The sequence below is a fragment of the Prosopis cineraria genome, unplaced genomic scaffold (assembly GCF_029017545.1).
Source record: "Prosopis cineraria cultivar Desert tree isolate PC_DT_omini unplaced genomic scaffold, ASM2901754v1 PC6, whole genome shotgun sequence".
Taxonomy (NCBI): domain Eukaryota; kingdom Viridiplantae; phylum Streptophyta; class Magnoliopsida; order Fabales; family Fabaceae; genus Prosopis; species Prosopis cineraria.
The window spans coordinates 5,049,892-5,065,341 of NW_026555337.1; the positions used below are offsets into that span (position 1 = coordinate 5,049,892).

The 15,450-nt window shown below is 30.9% G+C and overlaps 2 protein-coding genes across 3 annotated transcripts; both read right to left on the reverse strand.

Moving 5' to 3' along the window:
- Positions 1-2,498: 2,498 nt before the first annotated feature.
- On the reverse strand, positions 2,499-4,171 carry LOC129313394 (MYB-like transcription factor ETC1). Its single transcript, XM_054956447.1, has 4 exons — positions 4,016-4,171; positions 3,552-3,915; positions 3,189-3,276; positions 2,499-3,093 (listed from the first exon to the last, which is right to left on the reverse strand). Exons 2-4 carry the CDS (start codon positions 3,598-3,600, stop codon positions 3,006-3,008), a joined length of 225 nt encoding a protein of 74 aa, XP_054812422.1. The 5' UTR covers positions 3,601-3,915; positions 4,016-4,171; the 3' UTR covers positions 2,499-3,005.
- A 1,493-nt stretch (positions 4,172-5,664) lies between these two features.
- Positions 5,665-9,705, reverse strand: LOC129313393 (protein translation factor SUI1 homolog 1-like). 2 transcript variants are annotated; one of them, XM_054956446.1, is made up of 5 exons: positions 9,553-9,705; positions 6,811-6,917; positions 6,508-6,713; positions 6,007-6,060; positions 5,665-5,912 (listed from the first exon to the last, which is right to left on the reverse strand). In XM_054956446.1, the coding sequence occupies exons 2-5, from the start codon at positions 6,845-6,847 to the stop codon at positions 5,868-5,870; spliced, it is 342 nt and encodes a 113-aa protein (XP_054812421.1). In that variant the 5' UTR covers positions 6,848-6,917; positions 9,553-9,705; the 3' UTR covers positions 5,665-5,867. The 2 variants fall into 2 exon arrangements, with proteins under 2 accessions (XP_054812421.1, XP_054812420.1); XM_054956445.1 differs by having other exon boundaries at positions 6,811-6,903; positions 9,553-9,699.
- Positions 9,706-15,450: the final 5,745 nt, after the last annotated feature.

Sequence of the window (15,450 nt, forward strand, 5' to 3'; positions counted from 1 at the left end):
AGCTAAGTTAGAAGAAACTTCAACATTAATAACTCTCGTTGAACTTTAATGAAAACAACTCTCACTATTGCATTGAATACTAAAGAGTTGCATTTACCGAGTTACGCTCTTTTCTCCCACTTGCTAGCCATGTTCCGCTGTTTGATTCACTCATGTGTGGGATATTGATATTTCAGCAAGTAAATGTGTACTTTAGGTGAATTACCCTGAGTGTACTCTTACTGAGCTTGCGCTTCATCACTGTACTTCTCTTATACTTCATTTGGATGGTTAGAACTTAGACCCTTGTGTTTATCTTCAACATATCAGTGTAATAAATATATCGATATGTATAACAAAATCTGTAACAAAGGACACTATTTAGTCGTGAATAAAATGACCCATGCTTCAAATTTCATATAATGCTTGGGAAAGTTTTTCATGAATCTCTGTTACAGTAGCATCATGTTGCAATAAGAGAGAGAAACACACCAGTAAAATAGGCCCTAAGGTTCCACCCCACCCATGTGCAAGTCGCGTTTGATTTTGGTGCTTATCAGGTGATAAGCAATCTGAATAGTCCAAATTTTTAATTTAAATGATTTAGATTTATCAATTTTATTTTTATATTTTAATATATATTTATTAAATTATAAAATATAAAATTTTAATAAATTACTTTATCATCAATCTAAATAATACATATCTAATTTGAGTAGTCTAATTTAATATTAATTTTTTAAAAAAATTTATAAATTAATTATCCAAATGTATTTTGAATCCAGTTTGTCCAGCGTACATCTGAATAGTTAATTTATAAATTTTTTTAAAAATAATGTTAAATTAAATTACTCAAATTAAATCTATATTATCTAGATTAATAATAAAATAAATTTATTAAAAATTTAAATTTTTTATAATAAATATAGAATAAAATTAAAAAAATAAATTTTGTAAAATTTGGACCATCTAAATTTTTAATCTGAATGGTCCAAATACTCGTCAAGTGATGAGTACGGCGGTGCTCATCACATAACGAGCAGTAAAACCGAACTCTGTGCATGTCTCTCTTTGTAGTGCTGTAGTAGAAAATCAGAATATGATGACTGTGAAGTATGTAGGTTGTCCACTTAGGTGATAAAATGCTCTATCGTTGAGTCTAAGTCTGGCTGTACATTGTACTTAGGAAGAGAATAAGACAATCTTAATCAGAATTATCATAAATATTGTGGCGTAGTTTACTCTAAGCTTTTATCATTCACCTATGCTATTTAACAAAATTGAAAAGAAAATCATTTACACACAAGCGCTTGAAATCATAATTCATTTTCCATAAAATTATGATCTCAGCAATTTCACACAGCAGTATATCAGGAACTTGATTTTCAGATAATTTTGGAGGAACCAAAAAGACTCGCTAAAATTGAAAAAGATCTATGAAACCAGTTTACCCTCCGTAAGACGGGACCGCGTTCGGCAGTGATGAGCACTGTGGTCATCACCCCTATGAAGTGATCTTGGCCTTTCACTTTTTTCTAAATGATATTTGTCGTTGATTTAAAATTATTTTTAAAATATTTTTATATTAAATTTATCAAAATAAAAATTATAAAAATTATATTATTAAATATGAACTATCCAGAATATATTTAGATGATCAGTTAATTAAAATTAAAAATTTTTATATCAAATTGAACCTTCTAAATTATATTTATATTGTATAGAGTATATTTGAATAGTTAATTTATAAAAATTATTAAAAAATAATATTAAACTGGGTCATCCAAATTAAATCTGTACTGGCCAGATTGATGATAAACAATTTTATTAAAGACTTCTATATTTTTTTACATATTTTTATTTTAATAAATATAAAATAAAAGTAAAAATCTTAAATTTAGACTATATAGTACTGTAATATTTATTCTCTAATAACATAAAAAACAATCCATATTTAATATTATAATTTTTATATATTTTATTTCCATAAATATAATATTAAAATATCTAAAAAATAATTTTAAATCAACGGGCAGGGATCATTTGAAGAAAAATGAATGTCCCAGGTCTCTCCATAGGGGTGATCAGCGTGCAGTAATGCGTTTCCCTCTAAAACTCTTATAAAGCCAAGTCATTGAATGTCTATTCGTCCTTTTTCCATTTTACTTGGTCTTTTTTGATTTCAATCACAACCGCAGGGTTATCTGGAACTTATTGGTCGTAACATACTAAATCGTGATATGAAACACAGGCCTAGTTGCTTGATTCAGACAGAACTCACCCTGTTTGACAGAGCGTCAAGAATGGATAATTAAAATGAGCTCTATTCGTATTACATTAGACTCAAGTTATGCATCGACACCTCAGATTGTTATGTCAATTCAATGCAGTGTACATTATGTGTCAGTGTTTATGCTACTTAGTTGGCAGATATGGGGCAGTGTTGGATAAGATTATGTTGTCATCATGCCACTTTGTTGAAAAGACATTTTAGCACGTTTTGGTTGGATAGAAAAAGGTCAAGATAACATACCCAGTTTCAGATTTCAACCCTCCAAATTCCAAGTTGTGTGTGTGAACTGTGAAGTGACTTCACAAGACATCTTTACAATATAATTCATCAGGAAAACTTTCACCACTCGTGGTTGCTTTGAAAGAAAGAATTTGTACCAACCCAGAATGCGATAGACTACACGCAGGTGGCCTTCACTTCAAATTACAACTCTCGAAGGAGAAGCAAAAAACATCCAGATTCCAGAGGGCTCACTAAAGCATATTCTATAGGCTATACGAATAAGAAGATACTCGCAGGTGGCTAGCACTACTTCAAATAGCAATTCACGACGAAGAAGAATATTATAGAGGCTTTATGGCATGCCCCCTTTGGTTACAGTGAAAACGCGAAATACCAGTACCCTTTATAAGGTCATCTTTGCATATACCATAACATATAACTTCTACAACTTATAAAGGCCCAAAATTTTCTTTGTTCCAGGAGTGAATGAAACTTGGTCATTTTCTTGTACTTATTCACTGGTTGAGCTTCTTGAAGTCCAGTATTTCTCTATTTCCTCTGCTGTTCTTCCAGGAATTCTTCCAGCAATCAAAGACCACCTAAGAAAGAAGTAAATTATCTCTTAAGATTACTTATATTTTGAACGAAATATTGGGATAAAAAAGAGATTATCAGAAAAGGAAAGCATATTCACCTCTCACCAACCAGATTGTACATCCTGGTTATGAGGGTTTCCTCATCTTCAGAAAACTCAGCCTTGGAAGCTTGACTGGTTTGCTCTGCTAAAAAAAAAAAAAACCAGAAAAAAGAAACAGAAAACAAAAGTCACTTCCTCGAAATCTACACGAAACGTGCCATTTTTTTTTTGTGAAACGCCATGACTCGGTCCCTATTCTTCTCATCAAACCCAAGGTAAACATAATAAAGAAGGACGAGATTTTAGCAATCTCTGAAACTATGGTCGGCCAATTATACCAGAGCAAGCAGGCTTCAAATAGCAGAGGGACAACAAAGCAACTCAGTTAAGAGAAGAAGACATGGATTACGAAAGAGGTACCTGTAGAATCTGCAGAAACATCATCAGAAGCGCGATCCATGTCAGCCATTGTTACAAAGGAGCTCAAAGGAGATGTAAATAGTTTCAGTGTATGTTTTGTATGAGAGGAGATGCGGAGAAGGAACTATGCTTGAAGTTTGTTGATGTTGTCAATCATTAACAAGTGTCGAGTATTAATAGGAGAAAATATTCTTAGGACAAAGGCGACCATAATAGAGAGAGAAGACTGGTAGTTGAAGCGAATTTTAGTCTAACTTTGATAGGTAGTTGGGCACTTAAATGTTTGGTTGGTGAAGACATCGCAAGAGATTCCAAATCTTGGATGTTTTTTGCTCAGCGCCTCATCGGTCACACACACATATCCCTGGCGAAAAGGCGATCATTAAAAGGGGCAAAAGTGAAAAACTCGTTTTTGCCGAAAAGGAAGTTCAAAAATCAAAGGCTAAACGAAGTTCAAATTTTACCCGTCTTGGGGAAATAGACATCTCATGACATGATTTTTCTCAGCGTTGTGATTACCGTTTCAACAAATAATGGCATGCAATTGAAGAAATGTGAAGGATGTGGTTGAATTTAGTGGTAGCTGGGGATTATGCTCTCTCTAACTAGGTGCAATCATTAAGAAAATGCCAAAAAGTTAAAGCTAACAAACCACGAGACTTGATCAACGTTTATAGTATATTGAATGAGTACAAGGCACCGCAAAGAGAAAAATTAATCAATTGTTAGTACTGCATCTAGAGACTAGTTTGCTTGTACTTGTTACTTACTCTGAAAGAGCCACAACAAATGACTTTGGTAAATCAGATTATCTTATCAAGGACTTGAAATAAAATAATGAAGCAACTGAAATGGAGCGGCATTTAATGAACGGTGAATAAAGTGGTGGGATGTGCATCTAGAGAGAAACAGAAAGAATAGTTGAATGAGAAGCGAGGAGAATTTGAGAGCAGTGGTAGGTTCTTTTAGACAAAAAAGGGAATAGATGTTTCATTGGCTTAAGCGGCGTAATTCCATGATTATCCTTCTAGCTCTGTCTGCCCCACCGCCACACACCATCAGACAGAACTTGGGTTTAACTTCCAAGGCGGGGGTGTCAGTCCTGTCGTATTGCATAAGAGATAAGGACGACACCAGAACCTCTGGCCGACCACCCCCTCGTCGAAGTGGGCCCGCTCATTTCATCAAGCACTTCAGCTTCTAGAAAAAAAAATTATATGAAACTAAATTATTTCGATATCCATCCAGTACATTATTAACAATAACGTAAACATAAGCATACAATCAACATTCTCTTCGCTAATTATTGAAAACTAATTTTTATTGATGACAGTAGAAAATTATAACTCCGAACTTCAAATTAAATAGAGATATATTTGTATAAATATATCTTCAAACTCTTTTTTTTTTTTTGAGTTAAAGAGTAAATTTCCCGTTCAAGTTCAGAAACTCTAAATTTATTTTTATTATAATGTTTTCCTTCATTATAAAAACAGTATAATATTATTAACAAATATCAACTTCGATTATTAATTAATTAAAAAATTAAAAAAACTCTAATTATAAACAAAGTTTCAAAAATACAGGAAAAGACAAAAAAATTTCTTAATTTTTCATAATCTTTTAATCAACTAATAATCAAAATTAACAATAACATTATACTATTTTTAAATGTTAAAAAAACCATTAAATCTAAAACATCCCTAAACTTATAATTTAAAAATAAATTTGCCATTTAACCCAATTTTTTTTTAATAACCATCCTTTTACTGAACATCATTTTTTTTTATACAAAGTTACAAACTGAACATCATTATTGCAGAAAAGATCTAAAAACAAATTTTAATTGGATTATGAAAATTTAAGAATTCAAGTTGAAATTTTTAGTCTTTGTATAATAATTTATATATTCAATACCAGTAATTAGAAAATATGAAACATATTGTTCATGCAAACTATCAATAACATGATTCCCCACATACCATCGCACTCCTCTTTCATTGTTCAAACCGCCCTCCGAACGTCGGCCTAGAATGACGAGCCAGATTCGTCTTCATTTGAACATTTCAGGAGCAAAAGACACAGAAACGGAAATAGACCCGAGACACACACGGAGACATAATGACAAATTTATTGCAAAGTTTGTCTTCGTAACAGCCATATATTCTATCACATGGCAAGTGAATAACGATCCAAGAACGTTCAAAGACAACAAAGATTATATAAAGCTTTCAGATTTATCGTCAACTGCTGCCATGAGTGTAGCCAGCAGGCCATATAACATATAAAACTGGATTATCCACTGCTTCTTAGGCCTTAGAAACCATGGATCTTGATCTGCTCCTTCTTGGCTATGCCAGCCTGTTTGTCAAAGTACACAGGAATTTATGCAATTATAACTCGGCCTACCGTATTCTTACCAGCTAAATCAATACAACGAGCATATTTCATTTACCTGCACAAGGAATGTGGAAACGTTCTTCCTTTGATCTCCCTGAAGTTGTATGACCTGCATCCATACAAGTGAGGCTTAGGCTTGGTGCTTTCGTTGACAAGGAGAGATTTAATCGGCCAATCTATAACATACTGTTCGAATGATGAAATGATAATAATTCCTTTTTGTTGGACCAAAATGAAACAAACCCCCTTGAAGATGAAGACTACATCATTTATTTCCTTCACTTGAGGAATTATAGTTTATAGGGAGATCAAGCAGGCCAAGACTTAATACAGTTCTTTTACGTGTTTGCAAGCATGCAACTCAATAAAAACACAACATATGCAGATCTTTGCCAACCTAGCATCAGACCATTGAACCGTTGTAAGAACTCGGTTACAAGTTTTTCCATAACATATTTGTTTACAGCCCATTGATTTGATGTATAGTGTAAACTAGGAAAACATTTCCAAAACTACTATACACAAAGGCATTCCTTAGCAAATCAGACGAACATACCTGGCCCAACTCAGGGTCTTGGACAACAGTACCATTACAGCAGAACTCTTTCTTTATGTCCTTCAGTATCTTGCTATAGCTGTACTCTTTCTTCAACCCTTGAACGGTTGTCAGGCTTTTCCTTCCATTGCGTTGTTGTACACGCACATGAATATACTCTTTTGTCCCAGCACTTGAGTCCTCGGCATTTGCATCAGCAAAGGGATCTGCCCAGTAATCCATTCAAGTCAGCTATTGGGTTGAAATGTTCAAACAGTCAGATATCACAGATATATTTAAATTCAAGAGGCATTAAAAGCCTACCATAAGCAGTTGGAGTCTGTGCATCGAATTCTGACATGAGCTTCTCCCCTGGTAGGTTCTCACCCACAGATGACTTCTTATTATAAGAAACCACTAAGAAGTAAGAACTGCAAGAGGTCAGGGAAAGCACAGAAAAAACAAAACAAACCAACATATACTAGCAGATACTATTGCTATCAAACTTACTAGTAGTTATGCAAAAGTATCACCAGTTCCCAAATAACAAAGTAGAATTCTACAAATACACACAACACTGGCATGCTGATGTAGGAAAGAGGGAGGGAGGAATGTGTGAAGAAAATAGAGAATAAAGATGAATATGCAATTCCAATGGTTCAAAGTAATTACATATTACTTGTGAGATGGCTATTTATAGGAAGCCCATTACCAAAAAATAAAATAACACAGAAAACAAAATCGGAAAATTAATAAAATAAAGTTCCGTGATGTACTAAACAATCTCAAATTTTCCAGGCATTTAATTCTTTCTTCTGGATTATGCCTAGCATAGGTCTTTGATAAAGGACCCTTGCTAATATATACTTGTTGGAGGACACATAGGGGTGTCATGCCACTACAGAATCCTAGCATGCCAGATCAGCATAAACCCAAGACAGTCATACAACCAAAATGAGGCATAACTTAGAAGTTATCATACAACAACAATAAACCTTATCTCATTAGGTGGAGTCAGCTCTATAGATTATGCGATGCTATTATGCTCTATTATTTATCAAACTTTTAGAAATATTGTTAATTAAGAAGTCTCGATCAACAACTTCCAAAAGTGTTCTTTTTGGCCTTCCTCTACTCCTCTTGCTAGAACTCAAAATTATCTGTTCTACTCTCTTTACAACTGTCTCCTGTGATCTTCTTTATACATGTCTAAACCATCTCAAATAATTTTTTTACCATTTTTCCTTCATGCGGTAGGGAATTGTAGGTTATACTTGTAGGTATTTCTATCCTGCTTGTTTGAAAAACCATGCACTGACATGGTTTTCTGAATTATCTTGGAGATTCTCCAGGCTACTGGTTTTATGTGAGTGAGATTCTTGCCCAAATACTCCAGTTGATCCCATTCCCCATACTTCAATTCTTTTTGATCTGACCATCCAAGTCCTCCATTACATGCCCGTGAATTTTCACTGTTAAATAGCCAAGATCATGCGAATACATGACTTCAAGGATGTGCAGCCATCAAAAGAAGACATGCTTTTTCTTAATCAAAAATATGGGAAGATATTTTCAAAATGAAGAGAGGTCTCATATATAGCCATGTCTTTATAGATTAAGACACATCTATGAAAGGTCACGCAGGGAGTTACAGCACTAAAACTCATCAAGGTTATGTCCTTATAAACGCTTCAAAACACCTTCAAAAGAATGTAATAGCAAACACCACTTAGTGAAAAATTGTATTAGCTCATGGAAATCCTACATATTTGGAAGAATGATGCTCTTCATGAACAGGTTAATTATAATACATATTAATAGAAAGTAGTATTTGTTCATGAAGCACCATGGTTCATACCATTATGTTGCTTTATTGAAGAGTTATGTAACTTCAAATAGCACCCCTTGTCCGTGAAAAACAAACTTCTACCAGCAAATTCATTCTTAGCTTTTATGAATACTCTATTCAAGACACAAAAATTCGAATTACCACTTTGCAAAACCATACTTTTACTGGCTTGAGTTTTGATATTGCAAACCATATTGAAGAGTCTTTATTGTATTCCAAAAGAAATTCATTATCAACCCAATTTGCACCCAAGGTTCAGATTACGTGGGAATGAATTAAGTATAGAAGAAAGTAATGCCCACATCTTAGACTTTATGGACAATTTTCTTCATCTCTTCTTTTACACTTCAATAAACCATTGACACCTACACAATATCAGAGAATCAATTTATGTCATGCCAAATGGAAATCCCCTTATGTCATTAGAGAAGTTGCATCGCATACCCTCAGTCTCAAGCATATTCTTCCAATCATCCACTTGCAATATACAAATATAACCAAAACACCCATTCTCCCATGGATATTATGTATTAACGTTTCCATCATAAGAATTGATAGTATCATCTATTGAACAATCACAATATTATACAAAGCATTAACTAATAATACACAATGTGATATGTTTCAAATTATTCATGTTTATCAGAAAAATCAAGAAAAAATTCTACTCCTGTATACAGAAAAATACACTTATAATTATAAATAAGCTCCCCTCCAAAACTACTTCATCACAATTAATGATCTCTTCTGATGATCAAGCACAATATTCTATGATACATGGACAGCATATACAGCGTGAACATGCTACACTATAGTTTCGTATAACAAAAATTATAAAAATCTTTGCTATCTCATCACCAGACTTGCTACTACCAACAAAATAAAGAGAACTATGATCAGCAAACTTTTATATATAAAACCAGCACAACCAAAAGATTACCCCTTTTCCCCACTCACCTTCTCTTTTTACCAAAGAATTGAGAAAAAAAATGGCAACGGGATAACAATATACTAAACTTGCATATCCAGGAAGACAGAAAAAGAGCAAATCACAGAGAACAACCATCACTGAAATTACAGGAAAAATAATAACAACAAGAAATAAAAGATTAAATTCGTAAGTATATTCCCGCTATCACAAATCCTATATAAAAACTAGAAACAAAAGGAACGGCAAAATTCATAATACAAACACGAAAGATGAGCATAAGACATACCCAGAGAAGAATTAAGGTGAAATTAGCTCCGACCCCAATCAAACGCAAAACACAACGCCCAAGAACAATTATAACCCTCTGCAGAAGAAGCGGTTTAGGCTTTTATACGCCGGAGCCACTAAAGTCGGCGATGATATTACTTGTGCTTTTGTAAACAAACAAATAAATAAATATAAAATAATTGTACCACCTTATTTTTAACCCCTTAAAAATTGCAAGAGAATTAACTATAGGAAGAATTTCATTTCAGGTCCACGGTGGGAAGATATTTTCCAATCACATCTAAATAATTCTGAAATAACATTGCAAGCTCAAAGAACTAAAATGAAGTAAATTTTTTTTAATAAATAACCAAAATGCCCTCAATTGAAACAGGAAAAAAAGAAAGCAAAAACAAAAAAAGTCTAGAAAAAATCACCTGGTTCAATAGGACTCTATATATCTGCAAAGAAAAGATTCAGATTTAAATCTCTCCACGATTTTCCTATCATGGTTTGAGAAATTAGCAAGCAAAATAAAATTGCTGTTAAGATGCTCCAGAAAGTTGAAGTACATAATGTTTTATTTCATGGTAATACTTTGACATACTATCAAAAGTATCAGCATGAAATATTTTTTAAAGTTTGATAATGTACTTGCCTTCAAATTAAATTGTAAAATTTCAATTGTAAATTCTCTTATGTGACTTGTTAAGGCTAGAATGTTGTGTAATATTCATCTTATACAAAATCATTCATAACTTATTAAATTACTAATGTCACTCGTAGAATATTTAATATTACTTGTAATTTGCCTTATGTTGCTTTTTAAGTCTATAATGTTGCTTCTCAAATACTTAACATGTGTAAATTTATACATGATTTGTTAAACTATTAACTTCACAAGTAAAATATCTTATAAAATCTAATAATATATTTGTTTTTAAATTAATGTAAATTTCCTTAACTTTAACTGTAAATTGCGAAATCTTGCTTTTAAATTTTCTTATGTAACTTGTTAAGACCAGAATGCTATCTTTGCAATATCCATTTTATGTAAAATCATTCATAACTTGTTAAATTACTAATGCTAATATTATTTGTAAATTTCCTAACATCACTTGTCAAGTTTGTGATGTTATTTATCAACTACCTAACATGTGTAAATTCATACATGACTTGTTAAATTGCTAATTTCACAAGTAAAATATCTTGTAAATTTTAATAATGTACTTCTCTTTAAATTAATGAAATTTTTTTAACTTCACTTGTAAATTGTGTAATCTTACTTGTAAATTCCTTTACATTACTTGTTAAGACCAAAATATTACCTGTGCAATATCCATCTCATGTAAAACCATTTATGACTTGTTAAATTATTAATGTTACTCATGTATCTAATATTGCTTGTAAATTACTTTATGTTTCTTGTCAAGTCTATAATGTTACTTGTCAAATATCTAACATGTGCAGATTCATACATGACTGGTTAAATAACTAACCTCATAAGTAAAATATCTTGTAAAGTTTAAAAATGTACTTGTCTTCAAAATAATATAAATTCCTTTAATTTCATTTGTAAATTATAAAATCTTACTTGTAAATTCTCTTATATTGCTTGTGCAATATCATCAAAAGCTAATATTAAAATATAACAGGCAGTTATAACTATTTAACAAGTGATACATACTGAAATAACCAATTGTTGTTACAGTTCCATATCTTGGACAAGATGGAATCCTTAGCTACAAGAGGGAACAAATATAAATCAATAATAACTATTAACAAGACAAGAAATCATCAGGAATCTATCTATGGATATTTTATTACAAAAAGAAGAAAATGAAAATGAAATAGTCTTTTACTATCAGAGTATGATTGTACTTTGCAATTCTCAACACTGACGAAAACAATTGATTTATGGTTACACAATGCCGAACGGCCAAACCTTCGATTATATACTCCAAAGTCAAAAGCAGCTTTGAATAACCAAATGGAAGACATTGTTGCCCCAGAAAACTCAAGCAAACTCCTTACACGTCTGCAAAACGGGCTCCGACTGTGGTTTATGCAAATAGTAAGAAGATGTGTCGAAGCTTTCTTCAAAATAGATTCTATTAGACGTTTTCCTCATGTTTAAACATTAGGGGCAATAATGTCCTTTTGACATGAAGCTTAATTTCATTTTGATCCTCTAAGGCTGCAGTGTGATTTCAGAATTGCATGGTCCTGATTTGAAGATAAATTGCTACAGTAGTCCTATAATTCTATAATGCAATTCTCCCTTATACTTTAAAAATGAGTCAACCAGCTTCTAAGCCTCTAATAAGTGTGCCTCCTGGAGTTGGCTTCTTCCCATTGACCTATTCTTCCACTGCCTGTCCATTTAATAAAAACACACCGTTTAAGCTAGTAAAGAAGATATGGGCCATCCATTTCATGAAACAATCCCAACCCTTCATTACCATTGTTTTTACTTTTCATTCTTCTGCTTCCAAAACTCTTGGTTCCAGAGCAAAAAATTCATTAGTTTGCCTCCAAAAAACTTGTTTAGATGTGCAAGAAGAAATTGCCATCCAAGAAAAAGGATTTTATTGAAATTGGTTTCTGGTAAGTAAGCTTACTACTTTTATCTATGAGAAGGGTAGTCAATAGTTTTCATTTACTTATATTCAGTGGTTGTTGCTCTTTATTTTTTTATGAGATTATATATTCATTAGTTTTATACATGTGTTGATAGTTTCATTGTTAGTTTTTATACCTCTATTTTGTAATTTTTATATGTACAGCTTCATATCTTTGTTTTTATATGGTTTCAATCATGATCAATATTAAATTCTCTCAATAATTTGAAACACTAATAGATGAGCTACTCTTACCTTAATTGAACAAGGAAATTACATATCACAAATTTTATTTAAAAAAATAAATAAATCATGCAACTAATTCCATCCTCACCATATAGATGGATGAAGAATTAAGGATGAATCATGGGTAAAGCTATTGAACATTCACTAACAAGGAAGACTATCAAATTCACCGAAGAAGAAGCATGTGGGTAGACATTATCAATGAAGACCTCTTTAACAACATGGAGCAGAGGTTGATGAAGAGAAAGGGGAAAGCCTTCACACAATGAAATAGAGTGAAGCGAAGAATGAAGTTCCCTTATAGTACATCTAGGCATCTTTATTCCTTTTCGATTATAACGAAATGAATGGTTGAGTTTTACATAAAACAACGTCCCATTAATTAAATGGAAAGGCAGTGGAGGAATAACGCAATGGAGAGAAGCCAACCCCAAAAAATTTAGCGTGCATTTAGTTTTCAGTTTGCCAAAAATTCATTTGGTAAAAGTTCATTTAGTGAAATCAGTTTCATGAAAGTCAGTTGTTGTAACGAAATTTGTGTTTCGATATATTTTTTCAAAAGTCAGTTTGATACATTAAAAGTTGTTTGGTTTGTAATAGTGAAATGTGCTTTTGAATGTACAATTACCAAAAAAGACATTGATTTATAATGATTTATAATTTTTATTATACAAATGTAATATATTTAAAATATTTAAAAAATATAATAAAGATTATAAATAACATAAATTTTGATCTATAATGTTAAAAATTTGATCTCTAATTATTTTTATTTTTTAATTTGTAATTTTAAAAGATATAATAAATATTTTTAATTTTTTTATACATTAATGCTAAAAATTAACATGATTAATTACTCAATTTGTAATACTAAAAAAATTGATACCTAATTATTATTATTATTAAAATAATAATTATATTTTTAATGAATTAACTATTTTTTAAATAAAAAATAAGAGATTAAACTTAGGGTAGTATGGTTAAATAACATCCTACTTTTCAAATCCACTTTTCAAAAGCTTCAAATAGTTATGTTTCAGAAATCACTTTCAGCTATTGTTTGAATGTACTTTCAGGATGTGCTTTCCTGCAAAATATTCTACCCAAACAACTTTCAACTTTCTGAAAGTGAAATTTTGCTTTCTGAACGTGAAACGAAGGAAAACCAAATGGACACTTAGTGTGCGTTTAGTTTTCAGTTTGTCAAAAATTCATTTGGTGAAAGTTCATTTGGTGAAAGTCAATTTAGTAAAAGTCAGTTGTTGTAACGAAATTTGTGTTTGGATATATTTTGTCAAAAGTCAGTTTGATACGTTTAAAGTTGTTTGGTTTGTAATAGTGAAATATACTTTTGAGTGTACAATTATCAAAAAAGATATTAATTTATAATTATTTATAATTTTTATTATACAAATGTAATATATTTAAAATATTTAAAAAATATAATTAAGATTTTAAAAAACATAAATTTTGATCTATAATGCTAAAAATTTGATCTCTAGTTATTTGTATTTTTTAATTTGTAATTTTAAAAGATGTAATAAAGATTTGTAATTTTTATTATACATTAATGCTAAAAATTAATATGATTAATTACTCAATTTATAATACTAAAAAAATTGATACCTAATTATTATTATTAAAATAATAATTATATTTTTAATGAATTAACTATTTTTAAATAAAAGAATAAGAGATTAAATTTAAGGTAGTATGGTCAAATAACATTTTACTTTTCAAATTCATTTTTCAAAAATTTTAAATAATTATGTTTCAAAAATTCACTTTCAGTTACTGTTTGAATGTATTTTCAGGATGTGCTTTCCTGTAAAATATTCTACCCAAACAACTTTCAACTTTTTAAAAGTAAAATTTTGCTTTCTGAACGTAAAATGAAGGAAAACCAAACAAACCTTAAAGGAAAAATGTAGAATAATGAAACTTGAAAAGTGGAATGGTAGATTTTTTTTTTTTAATGAAAGGAATGTTAACAACTTTTATATCATTTTAACTCTAACTATTTTTTATTATAAGCAGAGCACTTAAAAACATATTATGAAATGATTAATAAAATTGATTCTTTTTAGGCCAAAAAAAAATATCTTATAAAAAGAAAGGGAGGGAGTATGTGCAATATATGTAACTCTTGATAAGTCAAATTACCAGCCAATTTAATACTATTAATATTATTTATTATCTCATATTATCAATTATTTGAATATATTTACTTACAGCCGTTATAATTTGCAAAAAAAAGATTCCTACCATTCGAGAGTTATAGGTTTTTTACCAAGAAAATGTGATTAAAAATTTAGATTATTTTATCTGGATCATAATAAAGGTTTTTTTTTTTTTCAAAAGCTGAGCATAATTAATATGGGACATTAGAAGCTTTTTTCGGCCTTTCTTTGTGGACTTATGGCTATTAATGTTTTTTATGGGAATAATGGCGGAAGCCCAACGAGGTATGTTTGTAGGAGCAGGCAACGGCCCAATAAATATGCACCCACACTCACTTCTGTGCATTTCGCCTAGCTTGCATAGCTGTATTTATCCATGTATTATTCTAACGGCATGATTTTCACTCCAAGACCACTTCAGTTTGCAATTTAAATAATTAAAAAATTTATTTCATTTGCCATAGTTTTAACTCAATTAGAATTCAATCCTTAAACTTTAACTTGATATAATTCAATTTTTATAATTTTGAATTTTGATTAGGTTAAAACTAAGTTTTTGAATTTTGAATCCTATAATTTTAATCATTTAACCATTTAAAATAAGCATGTGCCAATGACGTTAAAAGAAATAAATAGAAAAGGTGGGAATAAAATACTCATGGATATATGCATTTCAAATAAATTATGAGAACATTTGCCTTAAGCTCAATCTATTAATAAGAAATCGAGCTTCACTAGATCCACTTCATTTAAGAAACTAGACTTTTGAGCCTGAGCTCTTATAAGCCAAGCCAATAATGGAGAACGTATGAGTCAACTCCAATAATTGACTCACATGTGAGAAAGAAAGATTGATAAAAACATATGAGT